Raw genomic sequence first — 22,964 nt, forward strand, 5'->3', positions numbered from 1 at the left:
TACAAAACGAAAGTAAAAGACAGCAGCCCCTCACGCACGACTGCTGTCACATATAACAAAACAAACACAACACAAGTCCAGGCCTGGCCTCTCTCAATCTCGACTGTCGTCACTCTTCCTTTTATGCTTCCGCTTCTCCGTGAGAGATACGAGACCGGTGCGTCGTGCAGGTGGCGCTCATTAGTAATCAGGCCACCAGCCTCGCGCAATTCTCCCACAGCCCTCGGCCTCGTCCTGCTCGCCACAACATGTTTTACATTCTTTTTGTGAGAAGAAAGCATACCCACAACTCCTGAAAGTGAACAGCTGTGTTTTACTGTAGCATTAGCTACATAAAAAGTAAGTGTCATTTTAATGTCAGTCTAAACCAGATGGTTTAGGGTTTCAGGTAGGCCTATATTAGGTTTATTTAACAACAGAAATTGGATAATTAAAAGTAAAAAATAAAACACTGCTTAGTCTTCACTGTATGAATAAAATATATAATGATTCTTATTAAATGGTTCAAGCTGAAAGCCAACAGTAACTTAAATAAGCACTCATTACAATCAAGATCTGCAGAAGAGCATCTCTGAACGCACAACACGTTGAACCTTGAAGCAGATAGACTACAGCAGCAGAAGTCACACTGGGTAACACTCCTGTCGGCTAAGAACAGGAAACTGAGGCTACAATTCGCACAAGCTCTACAAAATTGGACAATAGAAGATTGGAAAAACGTTGCCTGGTCTGATGAGTCTTAATTTCTGCTGAGACATTTAGTTGGTAGGGTGAGAATTTGGTGTAAACAACATGAAACCATGGATCCATCCTTCCTTGTATCAAAGGTTTAGGCTGGTGGTGGTGTAATGGTGTGGGGGATATTTTCTTGGCACACTTTGGGCCCTCTAGCACCAATTGATCATTTAAACGCCACAGCCAGGATATTGAGTATCGTTGCTGACCATGTTCATCCTTTTATGACCACAGTGTACCCATTTTGTGATGGGTACTATCAGAAGGATAACGCACAATGTCACAAAGCTCAAATCATCTCAAATCACCAAATTACACAGTGGGTGCAAGAGACTGTGGTACTGATGCTATGTATTGTTGGTTCTTCTATGATAAATCGCTTATGATGTTTCTTATTTGTAGGTCGCTATAGTTTTACAGCATCTGTTAAATCAATAAATGGAAATAAATGGAAAATGACCTCATGACCTCAAATTTATTGGACACGTATGGTAATTCAGAAAGCTCAATAAACACATAAATGCAATTCAACAATGGGAGTCCCGTCTTTGTTGTACTAACCCTCGTCATTGAAGCAGCCAGTGGGACAGGTTTCCACACAGGTGCTCTCCTTTGAGTAGAAATAAAGACCTCTCCGGCAAGATCTGCACTCATTAGGTCCACGACCGACACATTTCTCACAGCCTCGGTTACAGCGTCGACATCTACGGGCGTCTTCGTCCTCAAAGTAGCCCAGTGGACAGTGACTAACACATGTCCTATGAAGAAGACAAGAGATGAAGAAAAATGAGGGAAGCATGAATTTATTTGACAATGGGGAAAGCAAAAATAAAATTCTAATCTAATATACTACATATTCTCTATATATAGTTGACAATTTTGCTTAAGTACATTCATAAAGTATCATTATGCTATAGTACCATGATATTTTAAGTGGGAAACATAAAAAAAACCTCAAAAAATACTCATATACCAAGACTTTGGACATTTGGACTCATTTGGACATTCTTCCCACAACTATCTATAACACTAAACTGAAACGTTTTAAATAAAATTGTAGAAGACAGCTCATTCTAGAAGACAGCTTTACCTGCCAGTTTTGAGGCTGCCCAGACTGAAGTGAATGCAGTTGAGGCAATGATCAGCGTCCGGCCCATCGCAGCCCTGATCTCCACATTCATGATGACAGGGACCTGAAATATAATGACAAACAAATATATTTCATGTAACTTATATTTGTTATTACTAGCTTTTGTTTTTATTATTAACATTCAACTTCTTTTCAGTCCATTATATATACACTACCGTCCAAAAGTAGTGATCAGTAAGTTTTTTTAATGAATTAATACTTTAATTTAACATGGATGCATTAAATTGATCAAAAGTGACAGTAAAGATATTTATAACGTTAAAACAGATTTCTATTTCAAATAAATTATGTTCTTTTGAACTTTTTATTCATCAAATATTTGCAAAGCATATTCATCGTTTCACTGTTTCCACAGACATATTATGTAGCACAACTGCTTTCAACATTGATAATAATAAGAAATGTTTCTAGAGCAGCAAATCAGCATATTAGCATTAGTAATAATAATAATAATAATAATAATAATAAAACTTTATTACAGACTCACCGGTCCAAATAAAAACAAACAAGACAGTACACACAATACAATATAATAAAAACAAATACAACTTCAGAAGAGACAACTATACCAATACTTCCATAACTTGGACTTATACCGTGTAGTGCTAAACTTGATATTGGTCAATGCCACAATTATATAATTCTCTGAGTTATTCAGCCGACATATAAATTTGTACATAACATTTCTCAATGTGGCTTGCAGAGTATTAACACCTGCAGCCACAAACATCTCACTGGCACTACACCAGCGTGGTCTTCTCAGCAGAATTCTCAGTGCGTCGTTATAAGCTACCTGAAGTTTATGCAAGCTAGCTTTGCTGAAACTAGACCACAAGTGGGCATTGTGGAGAGGAGTGCAGTAAGCTCTGAACAAAGCAACTTTCACACTATCTGTGCACCCACCAAACTTACGAGCCAAACTATTCGCCTGAGCTTATATTGAGCGGCATTGCCTATAAACGTCAAGGTCATCCTTCAACTGGTCTGTAATGAGATGCCCAAGATACTTATATTTGCTCAAAACTATCAAGGTATTACCTGCCAATTTAAAAGGAGGAAACATTTGACATTTATCCTCCTTTGTTCTACAAATCATCACCGCACTCTTGTCTGTATTAAATTTTATGTCATGAACAGTTCCATAGTCAGAGCAAACATTAAGAAGCTGTTGCAGACCAGCACTGCTAGGACTGAAGACCACAAGGTCATCTGCATACATAATATGATTCACTAGAGTGTTACCTATCATACACCCAGTGTTACACAAATTCAAGCAGACAGAGAGCTCATCAACATACAAGTTAAATAGGGGAGAGGATTCCACCTTGTCTGACCCCGTTCCTGACCCCAAAAGGGGCAGAAACACAGTGGCCCCATTTTATAAACATAGACTGGTTGGCATACCAGTAGGACAGAATTCTCACAATACATTTAGATACACCTCTCTTACTCATTTTGTCAAATAACTTGTAATGATTGACGCGGTCAAACGCTTTTGAAGCATCAATAAAACTCATTAAAACTGAGGAGTTCTTATCTCTATACGTATTAACAATTTCCTTTAAGGAATATATGGCCATATCTGTGCCATGTTTTGGTTTAAAACCAAATTGGTTGTCTGTAGAGGGGATAATGTCCACAATTCTGCTCAACAGGATGCTTTCAAAAACACTAGACAATACACTGGCAAGGGCTATTGGTCTGTAGTTATCAGTGCAACCAAACTTACCAGACTTATCCTTGATCACCGGCAAAAGCAAGACAGATATCATTGTATCCGGTAGGAAGCCATGAATTAAAAAAGAATTAAAACAAATACCAAGAAGGGGGGCTAACCTCATGCTGGCATATTTAATGTGCTCAGCAGTGATGTGATCCAACCCACTTGCTTTATTATAGTGATACGAAGTTTGGTTCTTTTCCAAACTGATTCTTTTGGACAGTTTGTTTTAATAAACCAGTTCACCAGTTCTTTTACATCCCCTCGAATGACGTAATTCACACAATGACGTAATACCGTCAATTCTATCATCCCGACGGATGAAAATACACTCAAACACACTCAAACACATTCAAATAAAGTAATTTGTAATCATAACTTCAGTAAAAAAATATAATAATCATCATCATCAAGTTTCTTACATTTAGGTTTTGCAACTAAAGCACCCAATACAGGCACTGATGTGCAAACGTGGATGTTTTAAATCTAAAATATATAAAGTGAATAAACTAGTCTTCATCAGCTTTTTACAGAAAGCATGATCCAGCTCATAAAAACTTAATATATAACCTGCATACACAATATCCAATATTAAAATTCATTTACATGTTTTGACTGAACACTTGTTGCATGTTTTAATAAATATGTTGTTTAATATAGCTAGTTACTATGCATAATTCAATACATTAATTTGTTATTAAATAAACATGAATTTCCCCCAATTTATGTCACAGTATCAGCACAGAACCAGTTGTCCGAAAGAAACAGTTCGGTTCAGACAGTGCTGTCACACATGCTCAGAATCACCAGCTCATAGTTTATCAGTATGTAGGATGTGTCAGAAAGAAACCGTTCTCGGCTCAGTGTACTGCTGAATCGAAAACTGTTCCAATCTACTCTTAGTTGTGTTCGACTTGAAGAGGCCCTGCACAGACCGATTGGTGTATGACATCAAAGTACTTTAGAGCAATTCGAAAGCATACAGAGCCGTCTACTCTCTAATAGCTCTTGGCGGTACTTTGATGTCATACACCAATCGGTCTGCGCAGGGCCGCTTCAAGTCAAACACGCCTCTTGACTCGAGAAGCGCTGTAGCAGTATGTGTACTGTTTGTTTGTACATGCATGCTCAGTATCAGCAGCTCGAGCTCATCAGTTCTCTCAGCACAGCATGTCTTAGTTCAGTGTACAGTTAGAGTAAGTGGAGTAAAATATACTCTGGGAAATTGATTTATTGTGAGTCGGAGTGATTGTCAGCCACATCCGAAAGTGAGAAACTTTATCAACTTGTGGATCAGTTTAGAACGATTCTGTTGGATTTGGTGAACGATTATTTCCAGAACCAGACATAATTAATTCGAATGATTTCTGAAGGATTATGGGACACTAAAGACTGGAGTAATGATGCTAAAAAATTCAGCTTGTTATTTCACCATTTTTACGGTATTTTTGATCAAATAAATGCAGGCTCAGCGAGCATAAGCTTAGAAATAGAAAAATCTTACCGACCCCAAACTTTTTAACTTGTCTAGGTATAACTGAGAGTACCATTATATTCCTCCTCTTCCTCCTCTTCATGCTCAGGAGCTCCTGGCACAGAATCTGGGGTTTTCAGATCCTTGCCTGCTGTTGGAATTTCCAGCATCCTGGAGCGAGAGTGGTGGGAACCCTGGGTTTGGTAGGGGTGTTCAGACGAGCCGTGAAGGATTAGTGTCCACTCCTTCAGCTTACCTGAGAGAGAAGAAAGAGCAAGAAACGAAGAAAAAAAGTCAGACGAAGAAAGTTCTGTTACGCATTACAATGAATCACATCAATCCTGATGAGAAACAGAGGAAAGAACAACTTTAATCTGTAGCAGGTCTCAAAGAAAGTTTGCATTAAGCAAAAAATCTCATTCATTAAAATTAGAAACATACTTGATGCAAGTACAAGAATGCAAACAATTCCAAATAAGCGCACACACACCAAAAAATCTGGTACGGCTTATGAGTTTACAATTTAATTAGGATGCTGCCTAAGAAATCAGCTGCCCATTGAAACAGCAAAGTAGTTTACTAAGGTTTTAAGAAGATAGCCAATGTAATATGTCATACATTGTATTGTTCCTTTTTGAGAAACATGACGTAAAAAGTGAAGCTACAATTTACTGCATCTAGTACTTCGAGACAAAATCATTTGTTTGGAACGGAAAAATTATTTTACATCCGCATAATGATACGAAACATGACACAGTGTGAAAGCAAACTAGTACTGAAGCAATTCAGCTTCGTATTTGAGCAAACGCAACATTAGAATTAGGCACAGAATTTGGGAATAGAGCCATGTTTTAGGATTACACTATGTCTAGACTGGATATGATTGGCATTGCACCACACTGGTTGTCTGCACTGGAAGCATATTCAGTCTGAACTTTATTCCTCCATTCCTTCCTTACCCAACACCTCCGGGTTACGCAGCTGCGAGGGCGAGTCGGTTATCTCCAGGGTCCACGTGCCCTCCGCTCTTTCCCCCCAGCAATGCACCGTCATGAACTCCCAGTTCCTGAAGCCCTCGTTGGAGTTATCAAACAATCTGGAAGGCAGAGTGGTGAATGTTTTAGAGAGAAGAGGAGAGCAAAAGAGGATAATGAATATAAGGAAAGTCATCCCTCATTTCTGCATCACTGGTAACTGCACATCATTTCCAGTTTTGATCCTTCAGAGGAGGAAGTCTGAACATTCTCGAAAACGTAGACTAAATAAATGCAACGATCTATAGTTACTAAATTAACTGTTGTTTAAATCTATTTCTTACTAATATGCAGATGCATACATTCATTTAAATTTGAATTGTATAATTTAAATGTATTCAATTGTAATACATTTTAATTGTTTAAATTTATTAAAATAAATTTACATTTATTGGTAACACTTTACAATAATGTCCCATTAGTGCATTAACAAACAACAACAAATACATTTGTTACACAATTTAATAATCTTTGTTAAGGTAAAAATACAACTGTGGTAAAAATAAGGTAAAAATAAAACAATTGTTTTATTTTAAAGTGTTAGTAAATGTTGAAATTAACAAGATTTAATGAGATTGATAAAATGTATAAATGCTTTAGAAATATTCCATTGTTAGGTCATGTTAGTTAAATTAATGTTATCATGTTAGTTAACAGAAAATGGAACCTTATTGTAAAGTGTTAGTAGTTTTTAAATAAACTTTAATGAATTTAACATTTTGCAGTAATTTTGGCAAGAATTGAGAAGCAGAACCGCTTTATGAATGGTTTTCTGATGCGCACACTGACCTATCAGAATGGATATGCAAATTAGCCTAACATCATGTTACCTTTATGGAGTTTTTGTTGTTGTTGAGGTATCCATTCCAATTAACTGGCTTTCAGTATCACATTAATGTTTGTGGTTAACACAAAATATAAAAATTTAAAAGAAAAAGAAAAAAAAAGAGAAAGGAAAACAAAAAACAGTTAGACCGAGCATGTTTGATCAATTTAAACCTCAGCCTCTGAAGAAATATCCTTCACTTCAGTCAATTACATCACTCATCAGAAGTGTGCAAAAAGATCAGAAACAAATCTGCACCTTGTCATCTAAAACAAAATCACAATCACATGCTGGCACTGTACAGCAGGGTTGACTGGGAACGAGTCCATGAGCCTGATTTGTGTTTGCACCTGTGAAGCACGAGTCGACGTCACATCACTGCATCATGGTGATTGAGCAGATGGATGCTTTGGCTCTGTTTGTGTGAGCTTGATGCAGCTGGTGCGACGTAGTGCTATAAACTTTGCTCAGGTCAGACAGATTATGTTACATCGTAGGTGTATTACTGTAAATACATTTTCCTGTTTGTCTTTACCAACTGAAGGACAAGTCAGAGTCTGTGGTCTGTGGTTGACATTACAGGGATACTCCACCCAAAAATATAAATTCTGTCATCATTTATTCACCCTCATGTTGTTCCAAACCTGTATGACTTACTTTCTTCTGCAGAGTAAAGAAGATATTTGGAAGAAATGTTGTTTGGTTTGGAACCAAACAACACTGGATCCCATTGACTTTTATGGAAGAAAAAACGGAAATATCTCAAAATATCTTGTCACATTTCATATAGAGAAATCATATAGAATTGGAACAACATTAGGTAAATTATAGAATTTATATATTTTTTATATGCATTTCCCTTTGTCCTTGCATGAAAATGTATAATTCATAGACCATTAACTATTTCCCTTAAATAAATAAATAAAATCCAAACCTACTTTTCAGCCTTAAGTGTAAAGCATAATAATATAATTACATCCATTCCACAATATGCACAAATTCATTTTTATGTACATATATATATATATATATATACATACCGCACATACACACACTGTAAGAAAAGAATCTGAAAACAAAAAACAAAAAAGGTACTGGTAATTTTCTGCTAGGACATTTTCCATTAAATTAATGGACATTTCATTTAACCCTAAAACAAAACGCAATGTGATGCCTAATTCAATATATGGGGAAAACAAAATAAACAAAATCTATAGGAGGAACTGCAATTATTGCTGTAACCTTCATTAAATTAACTAGCCCTCAATTATTAAACTATTAGTATGTTTTTTTGGAAAAAATGCATTAACTTTACAGTAAAGAAAAAACAATGACAAAACTAAGAGCTATTAGGTTCACAGGTTAATAGGTTCATAACTAATATCCAATGGGACCTGGGTGATGTCAGCAGAAAAGTTAAATCATAGCATGAATACAAACATTTAAGATCCATTAACAAAACATCATGAAAATCATTTGTTTCCAGTATGTTTTTCTTATCTTATTCTTATCGCGACTTATGATGAGCATCAACTTGATGCTCAAACGCTTTTTAAGTGTCAGATATCAACAAAAGGGAGGCTCACATTGGCTCATGCCTGCTGTCAGACCCCTAGCGCTTCCTTTGAACTGCACTCATACTGATAAAAACACTTCTTCCCCTTGAGCTGTCCACAATCACACTACTAATGAGAGCTTTGCAAAGCAGTCATTTCTGAACTTGGCCCTTTGAAGGCCCTTGTTAACAGGCTTGGACAGTATTTTGCATATTACATCTGCGTCTTTGTTTTCCAGTCACCAAGTCGAGGCGGTCTGCGCTATAAGGAGATGGTAAATCTGAACTGCATTTGGCTCTAGCAGCGTGCATGTTGAATAAACGAGATGAAGGGAGGTCCCGACCACAGCATCCCTCTCCAACCGGAGCGATAATTCTAGGCAAATGTCTTTCCTGGCAATTCGCAGGCGTCATTTGGACGACACTCCATCAACTCTACAATTCGACTCTTAGCACTGAAAGCCCAGGGTGAGAGAGCAGAGAAGCGGGGCGACTCCTGGCCATTAATAAATACTCTCCAAACGCGGGAAGCCCCATTAGGCTGTCATGTCTGTTATCACAAAAGCAGATGCTCTGTGGGAGATGTTTGTGCAGGGGCGGATTCTGACAGGTCTTCTGTCTCCATGCGGTAAATAAGACATGGAGTGTCAAAACAATAAGCTTTCTGAGAACAATGGAGAACTGAGAGACTTTCACATAGACAAACTAGAGTGACAGACATTGTTACGGATAGAAAAGACGACAGTGGCATTTTATTTGTCCAAACATTTTTGGCATTTCATGTCTGAAGAGCCATATTTCCCATTATAACAATTTTGTTATGCTGCAGCCATATGCTAAAACACTTTATTTTATGTATTTGATTTTAGTGACATTCTTGGCAATGTCTGATTAGCCACATTTCCCCCAATAAAAGTTGTGTAATTTTCTCCAAAACCAAGAAAAAAAACTATGCAAGATTTAAAATAATAATAATAAAAATAATAATAATAATAAATAAATAGACTGGATTCAGAAAGTACTTAGACCTCTTAATTTTTTTCATATTTTGTTATGTTGCAGCCTTGCTGAAATGCTTCAAAATATTTTATATAGATTTGATTGTGGGGACATTTTTTTGCTTTTAAATGTCTGAAGACCCACATTTTCCATTATAAACGTTGTGTAATACCCTCCAAAAACAAGTACAACAATGTAAGATTTAAAATAATAATAATCGCAGAATATTTGATTTTATTGATATTTTTGTTTATTGTTCTGGTCATGTGTTGTGTTGCCACTGTAAAAATCTGCATCCTGAAGCAAAAGCAGCTGAGAACGAGTGATTTGGATTGTGTGAGAGCTTTATTCGTGAGGGCTATGAGAATGAGTCTCAGGATCATAACCATGCGGTGAAAACTGCTAAGAGAATACTAAACTACGCTGAAGCGGAGAGCAGAGAGATTTGCAGAGCACAGAGCGTCAAGGCCAACAGAGAGGATATCAAACTGCTGTGTGATTGACAGGATGAAGCTTCCTGTGTGACAGAAACCAGAGCAGCCAGATCAAACCCCGTCAGCCCATGTGGACCCCTTTAGAATACACTACGCTAAAAGTAAGATATTAACATCTTAGTGTGCATGTGTTTGTATGAGGGACACTCAAGTTCCAGGAAACTAAAAGTAGATGGAAGAGACACAAAACGCAAGCTTTGATTTGTTTATATTATAATAATAATAATCAAAATTGTATTTAAAAAGATAAATATTTTATGAGCTATTCAAGGCATTTTTGGTAATGAAAACAATGAAGTGAAAAGAATTACAACGGGATTAAAACAGGCTTCTTACGTAATTTAATGAACTTCCGTTTAAAGCCCCGTCCACTTCCCAATTTATTCAAATACAGATACAAATAATTGTGTGATTGTTACAGATATATATATATATATATATATATATATATATATATATATATATATATATATTGGCTCCGCCACACACCCCTGGTGTACACACTTACGCAGTTAGGATCTTATAAGTTTTAAAAAAAATAATTTCTCTCTTTAATGTGTCACTTTGGTTTTAAGTGGCATTGGATAGGTTGTAATTAAATGTGCAAAAGTTCTGATATGAATAATCTTCATCACAAAAAACAGCTCTTTATTTAATAAAATGCATACATTTACATACAAAATGTACTACTGGAAATGACACAATGGAGAGTAATTTTAATTTAACACATTTTCTTTGAAGAACAAATTTAAGTGACTGAGATTTTTAAGAATTTTAAGAAACGTGATAAAGGGAAGTGCTGTGTAGTAACTGATTAACATAATCAGATTCCAAAAGTACTTGAAAATAGTTTCTATTATGTTTTAAAATACCTAGTAACTTACTTGTTTTAAAATACGTAGTTAGCTACTTTTTTGATACACGTTATTCTCACAATGGCAGTAAATTATTCATAAATCATTGGTTCCACCTAGAACTACTTTTTTATCTTCTAAAATTTCCTTTAAAAATTTTTTTTTTTACATTTTGCACACACAGACCAGCCACTAGTCATGTGAATCTCACTGAAAACTGACAGCCACACAGCATTTGATCACTGCATTTAAAAAAATAATTTCACTTTCAACAAGTGTTTTCTCAACATTGCATACCTAATCAACGCCTGATTCACACGTTTTTTTAAATCACTGTATTATTTGACCTTGTTTTACTGTTTTCTTTGAAAGGCTTTTGTCTTTCAAACCCGTTAAAGGGTACAAATTCACATCGTTTCATATTAACATGCAATGCAGAGATTCACTACTTTTTCGTCAGCTGTCCCTGTTAGACCTAATTTATTTGAGATTTTAAGTCAATAAGTTAGGTCAATAATAATAATAATAATAATAATAATGTTCACGGTTCTCTGATGTTGGTTAATTGTTACATGACATACAGGTACATTTTTTCTTTTTATCAAACACTTTTATTAAGTGTTTTTATTTTAAAATGATTACGGTAAGCTTAATTTTACATTTTTATAATTTAATTACTTAACAGCATTTCATTAAACTCACAAACCCCCTGCATTTCCATCACGAACTCCAGTCTGGGGAAACCATGACGTAATATATTAATGTACTTCATGTTGTTGATAAAGAATAGAATATATTTTGTTTCTCTTTGTATTTTTATATCAATATGTTACAAGATTATCCAATTCAAATCAATGTGAAACAAGTTAGGTTAAAAATAATCAAAAAGTAGTCAGATTATAATGACCCTAAATGTGTAAATGTAATGGATTACTTTACCAACCACAATTTTCTTGGAATTTGGAATCAGTAAACGACTACAATTTGTAAGCAATCTACTTAGCACTGCTAAAGGCGTGGTGGCTAGTGGATTATGTTGGATATCAAAATCTTCCATCATTTCCTGTCCTCTCCACAATTCAGCCAATAAAAAGTGGCAAAAAGAAGAAAATAGTGATGCTTGACTTACACTAAAAATAAAAAGCAGCTTTTGCATAAATTCAGCTGTATATATAGCCTGGGTTTTACCCATGCTGCCTTGCGCGGAGCACGATTTTATGCACGCTGCGGCTGCTAGGTAGCCTGGATTCCATGGACCAGATTTTCGCCTCAGCGAGGGGACCAATCACAGAACGGGGAGGGAGAAGCAAGACGATGACGCCTCTGTGTTTTTTTCGATAAAAACATGTCTGTAGAGTGTCCATATATACCTTCTACCCTCATGTTTGTCTTGCACAAACGGCAATAGTAGTTGAACGCCATCGTGTACACAAACCTCTGACCCATCGTCTTCTTCCTCGTCTAATTTCTGTCGCTCTACATACGTCATCTGGTATAATTGAAACGATTGGCTATGAGCTACGTACAGGCGCATCAAATACGAGAAAATGAACATGTGGTTCCCAGCCCCACGTCTCAATGAGACTAGGTCTGACGTTAGCCAGGCTACTGTATATACATGTTTTAGAGTGTTTTGTCGTGTGCAAGTGAGCATCACCTCTGACCCAGTAGCTGTGATCGTGTCCCTGAGGGTGATATGAGGTTGATCTCCAGGTCTCCTCTGCGAGGGTGGACAATGAGGACTCGCACCACCACATGCTCCAGGAACACCACATGCTGATCGGCCTGTTCGCTGCAGCCTGTGGTCAAGATGCTGGCGTTAAGTTTCTGATCTGCTCGAATGTACCTGCAAGAGGACCCAAGGGAGTCAGTGGAGAACAGGTCAGAATCTAAAACACAGATCTGCATTTATCATGAGTGAAAATACGAAATGAAGATTAAAAAACTGTCAGGTTATATTTGACAATATAGTATAAATGGTTACTGATTTTTAAAAGATTCTACAAAGCTTTTAGAAACCTGATATCAACTAAAAGTGGATAGAAGAAATCCGAAAAGAATTTAATCACAGAGAAATGGCGCATGAACATGTGAATGTATATATATATATATTTAGCTATATAAATTTAGTTAACTGTCAGGTTATATGACAGTCAATAGTAAATAAACTGGAAAATTGATTGATTTTTAAAAAGGCTTTTAGAAACCTGATATCACCTGTGAAGGGCAGACACTAATATTTTGTAAAAGAAGAGCGTAAATTAAAAAGTGGATGGTAATTTATTCTGTCAAAAAGGTTAAATAATACCATAAACGTACCATAAACATAGTCCTTACAACTAACGTTATCATTTGCACCATATGAGCACTATTGTAGCTACTTCTTCTATACAGTTTGGCAATGAAACTCAGCATCCACTTTCGGAGTAAAATAGGCATTCTCTTTGTCAGTAGTGTATTTCTTGTGTGACGTAAATGACGGCTGCTTTGTGTAACCACTAGTTTAAAGGGAAAAACTCCCAGTTTTCCCGGCTGTCCTAAAGTATTACAAGGGTAAAGAGACTCACATTATGCAACGACAGAGACAAAATGCCTCTTAACATGAGTAATGGCTGAACTTAAGACCGAGCAGTGTGTTCTGAGGACAAGTGGCCTTCTGGGAAAGTCCTGCCTCCTTTGAGTCATTGTCAAAAACCACATGACTTTATTAAGATTTTTTGCTTTAGCATTTACACCTTCCTGTGAACAAAGTGTCACTGCTGTAATGAAGTCATTTCAGGTGTCATGTCATTTTAAGAGTGAATTTGCAAGTTTCGTGGTGCTTGTGACTGCAGTCACTGCACTGTACTAATTAAATTTTTGTGCATTTTGTGACTACTGGTTAATGGAGACAGGTTTGTATGACTACACTACATTTCCCATAATCCTTTGTGCAGCTAGAGCATCACACACCTAATCTGGATCGTTAAACTGAAAAAAGCAATAGAGAAATTTTAAATTGCCTGACCTGATCAGTTTATTTCAACCTAAATCATTTAAAGCACATAGTAAGCACCAGAGTATCTATATTACACATATCCTTCCCCTTAATAGTGTGAAAAAAAGAAGAATAAAAAACAAGAACACAAATTGTGATATTAACAATGCCGTTTCGTGGCTCATTAAACTGCAGGATCATCTATTTGGTCAGACCGGAAGCTCATTTTGTTTATTAAAGCCTTTTTTTCTTGGGAGCAACACCATTTCAATGGTTTTATTATAGCAACTGTGCCATTTTATGGTTCTGCTGATAAACACAACTGCACAGATGGCAACAAAATTAGTCACTTGAGGTCTGAGCCATTATTTAGCACAGGTTCAGAAGCAGTATCACCCAGAAATACTCTAGGTGGAGATTGCGCTATAGCCTTGTTTCAATCTTGTGAATGACATTCAAAGGAAAATGTGCTTAAAATGGAAGTCTGTGTCCCTTCAATTTACTGTAATATGACGGCTTGCGGTGGAATTTGAGGGGAACATCAAGTTTCCCCCCGAGCTGATACCTGGGGGGAAACAGCATCCATGTGGAGACCAGCCATTTCCTTGGGTTCAGATAAATCTTTAAATATATACATATACATATATGTGTGTTTGTGTGTGTGTGTGCAATTATTTTTTGAATTTACCCTAAATTTATTGTAACCTTAGAAATACATTTTGTAAAATATAGTTTAAACAATTTATTTTCAATTTTTTAAAATATATTTAAGTCAACTAACACTATACTGTATATAAATAGCTATTTATAAAACTGTAATTATTAGAAAAAAAACTTGAAATTTAATAAAATTAAATGTTGCCGTGGCAACTAACTGAAACAATAAATTTAAGTTGACGTATTAAAACTTGCTAAAAAGTACAAAAATAACAAATTATGGCTAAATAGAAACAAAAGAACATAAAATTCCATTAAGTAAAATGGAAATATATTAAAAAAAACAAATAAAAATAAATATGTTAACAAAAACAAATAAAAATAAATATGTTAACAACACTGAAATAACACTGGCTGTTTGCAGCATTTATTATAAATGGAAAAAAATGGCCATCAAGATTCCTGCATATCAAGCAATAATTGGTTCGAACGGACAACTCGTCTGAGAGAAAAGTGTAAGCAAACCATCTAATCATCAAGCAAAGCACCATTGATACAGTGTTGGGGAGTAACAGAATACATGTAATGGCGTTACGTGATCAGGATGCAAAAAAAATGTTGTCTGTAATTTGTTACGGTTACTAGAGGCTGACATTTTTTCGGGAAATCGCGGGTCACGGGAATCCCACGGGATGGGAAACAAAATCACTATGTATCACGGGATTGGGACGGGAAAGGAAAAAATGTCAGCGGGAGTGGGCGGGACCAGGAATCGTAATAAAACTGATACCCAACTTTATACACAAATATACAGTTTCTATAAATAAACTCTATATTTAAATTTTGAACTAAATTCTATTTGCCCCGTCTCTTTATGCTCTCCTGTTTGCTTTGGTGTGGCTGGTAAAATGAATGACGTGCTCCACACTAGAGGCTGACATTTTTTCGGGAATCCCGCGGAAACAAAATCACTATGTATCACGGGATTGGGACGGGACAGGATTTTTTTTGTGGGAGTGGGACGGGAGAGGTTTGAAAATCCACTCCCGTGTCACCCTCTAACGGTTACATCAAGAAACAAAGAAATCAGAAAAAAATCGGAACAGTATCAGGATTACAATAGTTTCACTTAAAACTAAATAAATTTGTATTTTGACATAATAACGCTATATTGTCAGTAGGGATGCACAGATCGCAGTTATATCCGTGGATTCTGCGGATAATCTGTGGGTCGGGGGTCCAAGTAATAAAAACATAACATTCAAATTAATAGCGAGTGGGTCACAGGTCGATGAGAGATAAATGTGCTGATTTTAATAAAGACACGGAATTCTCATTTCACGGTAAGACGCAACAAACGTCCTTCACTCTTTTCCTTTCGTTTTCAACAACAACAAAACAATAAAGAAAAACATATGCTAGAGCAATAATAACTAAACCTCCTAGTTTAATATTTCATCAGGCACTAATTTGCAGACTTTCATTAAGCTACGCAGTTGCAGGGTCCACTTGTTTAAGCAGCAATGTAGGTAGAACTGATCTGAGAGAAATTTCAAAGAAGAGAATTAAAAACAAAAAAGTAAGGAAAGAAAACTAGAGTGCAGGAGCATTTTACTCAAATAGTTAACCGGGACCAATCAAGTGATAGGTATGTGATGTGTAACGGCTGTGAAGTATGTGAAGTAATGCTGTATATATGACAAACTCATTAAGCCTATATCCAGCCTTTGAACGCATTTCATTTCTTATCTGTGTGTGTGTTTGGAAAGTAGCAGCGATGCAAAAAGTGACAGTTTATTTTTACTTCAGCTTACTTCAGTGTAATGTTACCATATCATCATGATTATCACAGAATTAGAATAATTGTAATGTGAAGCATGCGTAATGGTGCTCACATGAACAGCGTCGGAGACTCTTTTCTGGGTGTGTGTTCACTGTGTGTGTGTTCACTTCTCACAGCTGTGTGTGGGTGTGCACTTGGATGGGAGAAACGCAGAACACAAATTCCGAGTATGGGACACCATACTTGGCTACACGTCACGTCACTTTGAGGAATCCAAATGTAATCAGATTACATTACTTTCATATTGTGGTACTTTTTTTAATTTCATATTGTGGTACAAAGTAATTTGTAATTGTAACTGTGGCGAACAGGACGAGGCAGAGGGCCGTGAGAGAGCAGCACAAGGCCGGTGGCTTGATTACTGATGAGCGCCACCTGCGCGACGCACCGGCCTCCTATCTCTCACGGAGGAGCGGAAGCATAAATGGAGGAGCGACGACAGTGGAGATCGAGAGAGGAACAGGCCTGAACCTGTGTTTTGTTTTGTTTGTGTTTTATCATGAGACAGCAGTCGTCCGTTAGGGGCTACTGTCTTTTACTTTAATTTTACTTTTATTTTTTTATTTTATTATTAAATTATTAAATGTTCGCCGGTTCCTGCCTCCTCCTTCCCATAACATCTGAACCTCGTTACAGTAACGTAATACATTTTTAAAGTAACCCTCTCAACTCTGATTGTTTATGGCATTACATTTACCGCCATTACATTTTTCACTTCATAGAGCTGCCATCTACCGATTTACTATCTCATTCCTTTGGCTCTATCTAATGAAATTCTAAGCATGGCCAAAGCACCAGCTAATTTCTTCTCGATAACCATCCGAGCGTGAGATATAAATAAATACCAATCTATGATCAATATCGATGAACGCAGCAGTCATGCACACATACAACACTGAACATAGACTATCTGTGTTTTGAAGCAGTAGACGAATGAAAGATTTGAAGGTTTTAAAAGAGAGCTGGTGCAACAGGGGACTGGGGTCGACATTGTGATCCTGGATTTTCGCTTTGTATCCTTCATCAGCAAATGAATTTGCAGGATTCATCAAATTTATCAACAGCAACTTAAATTTATTTAAGTTGAAGTATTAAAATTTCTAAAAACTAAATTAAATATAAATTAAAGCTGAATCAAAATAATAATAATAAAAATTACCAAAAGTACATAACATTTGTATTTTTTTTAAATAAATTTTGCAGCAAGTCACACATAAGAGTGCTAACCGCAATAAAACAATGGATTTGAAACAGCCGCAAACAAAAAGGATGACATCTTAACAACACAAACACAATTTAAACAGGGTGGACTTTTCATTATTCTTTATTGCTTTATCAAGTCCATTGATCAAACCCCAAAACAAAGAGTGAACAGAAAAAACAACTATTGTTGGAAATCCTATTTCGCTGACATGAGAAATGTACTGGCTAAAACAACAATGTTCTTTTATTGTGTTTACACTTCAGTGACCAGATGTCCTGAATTTACAAGCCACATCTCATCCTGGTAAAGTTGCATAACGTCATAATTATCCTTAGTTTTAGTTTGATTGCTATGAGCTGAGCAAATATTTGGCATTAAATATAAAATGGCATTGCTGTGAATTGTGTTGTTTCTATCCTAAAACACCAGCTGCAGTTTGATGTAAGAGTTTCATTTACCCACCCACAAGTCATTGCAAATGTGTATCACTTCTGTGGAACACAAAAAGAGTAATTTATAACAATGTTCAAGCTGCTCTCAATACAATGAAAGCGAATGCTGACCACAGCCGATTTGCCCTGAATAACTACTTCATTTTCAATCTATGCCTCACACAAAGCTCTCATGAAGGCTCAGAAAGTAATGCACATGTTGTATGTAAAACTTTAATGGAGACTCTGCTAAACTTCTCCTCTGGTGAAGAAAAAAAGCCATTCAGGTTTGAAAAGACATAAGGGGAGAGTAAATGATTGCAGTTTTTGTTTTAGGATAAAATTTGTTTTTGCATTAAAAATTCAGTCAAGCATTGGCCCATTTTCTGATACATTATGCTTATATTTTAAATGCTGCAATCTGGCAGATTCATTTCAACTAACACTAAACTTTCTAACAGCATGCTAACTTTTAGAAATCTGTGTTGAATTTCAATTGTCTAACTGTTTTGCACTAAAAAAGTAGAGTAATTCACATGATTCGAATTTGAATGCACTCAACAGGACATCTCTGACCTGTCCTGGATTTTTATCATGGTAATCTGGACACTCCTAGTCTAACCCAAATATTTGAACCTACCACACTTCTTCCTACCTTTAAAACAGAGACTATTTATAGTTATAAAATAATCCAGTCTGTTTTAACAGGTCTACTCTGTTCAACTGTATTCAGCACAAATGCATTCTGGTAAATAGAAAATTGACAATTCTTATTATTTTAATAATATTGCAGTTTTTATTATAAATTATTTAGCAGAGCACTTTTTTTAATTCATGTACTTGGTTATCTTTAATCAAAATAACTTCCCCTCCCTCTTGCAGCGACATCTCTTCTCTAATGACGTGTTTACTGACACAAGGGCAGGACGACCTGTCACAACTGTTCATTTTGTCAGCTATTTTTTAATTTAGTCTTAGGGTACGTTTATTACAACATTCAGTTTACATTAAACTGAAACGAAGCGGTTAAGTAGAACACCGGACAGAAAATGTATCCTTCTGAATGAAAAGCTCTGATTTTGGATTTAAAACCACAACCATCTAATCAATTCCCCATGGACAAAATCAAGGCCCGCCCTACATTTTTTCATGTTCGGGAAGCCATTTCTTTCTGATATGTGTAACAATAGGGAAGAAAAGACTGTCGCAACTTCTGTTTCATGCCAACTTTAATTCAATCTTAAAATAATAAAAGGCAGGCAAGGCAAGTTTATTTATATAGCACATTTTATACACAATGGCAATTCAAAGTGCTTTGCAAAAAGGAATTAAAATAATCACAAAATAAAAGCAAGGAAAATTAAAACAGTTATAAAAGAAATTAAAAGAGATATATGATACAGTTATAAAATTAATTTAAAAGAGTAAAAAGATGATATAGATAAACTTCTCATCTGGCAAAACACCGGTGTAACATTTTTCACAATTCCTAGTTTTAAACTGAGATTTTCTCATGGTGATTACACTGTCTGTGGTGCTCTTTTGGCGCGCCTAAGAAATCTATTGGATGTCTCCAATGGGCCCGATTTTCCTCTAAAATCGGACAGGAGGAGCTCTAGGACTGACTCACGGGGTAACCTCGGGTTCAATGCCTCATCAGTCCACAACCCAAAAACCCATTTGTTCAGAAGCTCTAGGAATGGAGTCAATCCAGTCCGAACCCCACAGAACCTCGAGTTTAATCATGTCAAACTCACTACTCCAACACAGACCCAGGCCATCAGCATGGTTTCATCTCTCTTACCCAATTCTCAGTGCCATTTGAGTTCAGTTTAGAATAAAAAGGAGGATGCAAAATACAATACAGTGTAATCAGTCGGACGTTCATTCAGTAAATGCACAGCTAAACAGATGTGTTTTGAGTCTGGATTTGAATGCGTCTACTGTAGGAGCACATCTGATCTCTTCTGGAAGCTGGTTCCAGCGGCGGCTGGCATAGTAGCTAAAAGTGGACTTACCATGCTTAGAGTGAACCCTTGGTATTTCAAGCTGATGTGATCCTAATGATCTGATACCCCTTTTCCACCAAAAGATAACTGGTTCGGAACTGGTGCTGGTTCAAAGTTAGTTCGGAGTTGGTTCAACTTGCGAACCTTCTCAGAACCTGTTTGTTTTTCCACTGACTAGAGCGCCCAGCGAACGACATTGTTACGTCACTGTGTACGTCGCCATACATCTTAGCTAGAAACGCTTGCAAACCTACAACATTACTTTGGGATTATCTCTAACTCGTGAACCAAAAAGACTTTAAAAACAATTGAAATATGTAAGTCTTTTAACCTTTTCCTTTGATATGTAATCTTTTCTGATTAGTTATGTACCCCTGTCTTGTGTCTTTTTTTTCTTTCCATTTATTTGTTCTATATTGTGACTGTTTTCTTCTTTGCTTACATAATGTTTTAAATAAAAAAAACTAGAAACGCTTGCGCCAACTGTCTTCAAGCATAACAATTACAATGGCGGACTACATCGTGTTTCTGCAAATGTTTCTCCTGGCTTTGCGATCCTATAATATGGTCAGAAAAGATGTTTAGAACACATCTAAACCCGCCCCCAGCCCCCGACGTAAGCATGACGTGGTAAAAGAACAGTTCTAGTCCAGCAAAGAGTTGGTGCCGCTTTGGAACCAGTTTTCCTGGCCGAGAACCGGTTCTTTGGCTGTCGAAACACAAAGAACTGGTTCACGCGCTGGCACCGGCTCTGAACCGGCTCTCAAAATGCTTTGGTGGAAAAGGGGTATGAGTGATCTGTTCAGTGAGCATATCTACAATGTATTGAGGTTCATAGGCCATTGAATGATTTATATACCAGTAATAATACTTTAAAATCAATCCTAAATGTAACTGGGAGCCAGTGTAAAGACCTGAGGACTGGTGTTATATGTTCATATTTTCTTGTTCTGCTCAGAATTCTGGCAGCTGCGTTCTGTATGAGCTGCAACGGTCTTCTGGTCTTTTTGGGAAGGCCAGTGAGGAGTCCATTACAATAATCCACCCTGCTGGTGATGAAAGCATGCACAAGTTTCTCTAAGTCTTGTCTCGAAACAAAGCATCTAATTCTTGCAATATTTTTCAGATGATAGTATGCTGATTTAGTTATTGCTTTGACATGACTACTGAAACTAAGGTCTGACTCCAGAGTCACACCAAGATTCCTAACTTGATTTTTAGTTGTTTGACCCCAGAGTAAAAGTATGCATTCACCTTGAGAACTTCATATTTGTTTCCAAACCCAATGATTCAGTTTTGTCTTTTTTTAACTGAAGAAAGTTTTGCCACTTCCAACTGTTGACTTCATTAATGCATTGGCACAGGAAGTCAATGGGGCTGTAGTCGTTAGGCGATAGGGCTAGCCAAGTAGACCTGTGGATCGTCTGCATAGCTGTGGTAAGCAATTTGGTTCTTTTTCATTATTTGGCTCAGTGGGAGCATATACAGGTTGAATAGGAGTGGCGCAAGAATTGAGCCTTGGGGGACTCAGCATGTCATGGATATACATTTAGACTTATGGTCTCATACTCACATAATAACCTCCCCCTTCTAAGTGTGACCTGGACCATTTTAAGACTATCCCAGAAAGCCTGACCCAGTTTTCCAACCTGTCAAGAAGTATGTTGTGATTGACAGTGTCAAATGCAGCACTGAGGTCGAGTAGTACCAGCACTGATAGTTTGCCTGTATCAGTATAAGCGAATATCGTTTATTATCTTTATGAGCGTGTCTCTGTGCTGTGATGTGGTCGAAAAACCAGATTGAAAAGTGTCAAAGTATCCATTTGAGGTTAGGAAGTTGTTCAGCTGATTGAAGACAACTTTTTCAATGATCTTGCCTATGAAAGGAAGATTTGAAATTGTAAAGTAACACTTACTGTAGCTCTAAAGTCAAAATTGGCATTATTTACTCACCCTCATGTTTTTAAAGAAGTATGATGTCAAAGCACCAATGTTTAACCCTAAATAATGTTCAGATCAGTGGAACTCCTATAAACTTCATGTCGTTCATAACGTCTTCAAGCATTATGGATATAATAGTTATATAGCAATGCATTTATACACACCAGAGGTTGGGGATCATCAACTCAAGATTAAATCCAAACCTTTCTGTTATCAACCAAACCAGCAGTTAAAAACAACTGTGATTCTTGACAAATGTCTACATTCTTGACATATGTCTACAGAGTTTATTGAGAGATGTGCTGACAGTTCTTTAATTCAATCAAATGGCTCAGACACGAGGCCAAGAGCCGATCAATAGCCGCTGCTTCATTTTGACGATCGATTTCTTTCAACACACATCACAAATTACATGGACCCGCACACAGAGGTAGAGTAATCAAGCCATGTGATGTCCTTGACAGAGGACAGATGATGTCATTGACACAATGAATTAAAGATGTGCATCAGAATGAGCATAAATGTGTCAGTGATGGTCCTAGTTTGAATGCAATTTTAAATGTGTTGATTCTAGTACACCGCTGACAAAAGACAAGATTAATGCACTGATTAACCACTGCAAAAGTTTAGTGAAATCCAGCACAACATTTTTCAACATTGATAATAATAAGAAATGTTTCTTGAGCAGCAAATCAGCATATTAGAATGTTTTCTAAGGATCATGTGACACTGATGACTGGAGTAATGATGCTGAAAATTCAGCTTTGCATCATAGGAATAAATGACATATCGAAAGAAAACCCCCCATTAAAATAGAAAACAAGAAAACAGTTCATTTAAATTGTAATATTTCACAATATTACGGTATTTTTGAACAAATAAAGGTTGCCTTGGTGAGCACTTTAAAAATAGCATATAATTAATTAAAAAACATCTTACCAACCACATGCAGATACAGATACACTCTCTCAACAGTTTCACAAACATTAAATCAGTTGAATAAACAGTTTATAGAGGCACTTTGGGGTCAAACTGCGTGCAAATTAATTACCATTTGGA

At 36.6% G+C, this 22,964-nt stretch overlaps 1 protein-coding gene across 5 annotated transcripts in view; it reads right to left on the reverse strand.

The window, feature by feature from the left end:
• The window catches only part of pcsk6 (proprotein convertase subtilisin/kexin type 6), an 88,865-nt gene that overhangs the window by 30,083 nt on the left and 35,818 nt on the right, over positions 1-22,964 (reverse strand). For all 5 annotated transcript variants that reach the window (XR_013203613.1, XM_077228000.1, XM_077228002.1 and 2 more), the window contains 5 exons: positions 12,499-12,687; positions 6,039-6,175; positions 5,153-5,335; positions 1,826-1,928; positions 1,297-1,493 (listed from right to left, as the gene is read on the reverse strand). Coding sequence is in view for 4 of the 5 variants with exons in the window: in XM_077228000.1 (XP_077084115.1) it covers positions 1,297-1,493; positions 1,826-1,928; positions 5,153-5,335; positions 6,039-6,175; positions 12,499-12,687 (809 nt within the window). In the remaining variant the exon portion in view is untranslated. The remainder of the gene's footprint in view (positions 1-1,296; positions 1,494-1,825; positions 1,929-5,152; positions 5,336-6,038; positions 6,176-12,498; positions 12,688-22,964) is intronic.

The sequence above is a fragment of the Siphateles boraxobius genome, unplaced genomic scaffold (genome assembly GCF_051911475.1).
Source record: "Siphateles boraxobius isolate OS27281-9 unplaced genomic scaffold, OSU_SipBor_1 130, whole genome shotgun sequence".
Lineage (NCBI taxonomy): Eukaryota > Metazoa > Chordata > Actinopteri > Cypriniformes > Leuciscidae > Siphateles > Siphateles boraxobius.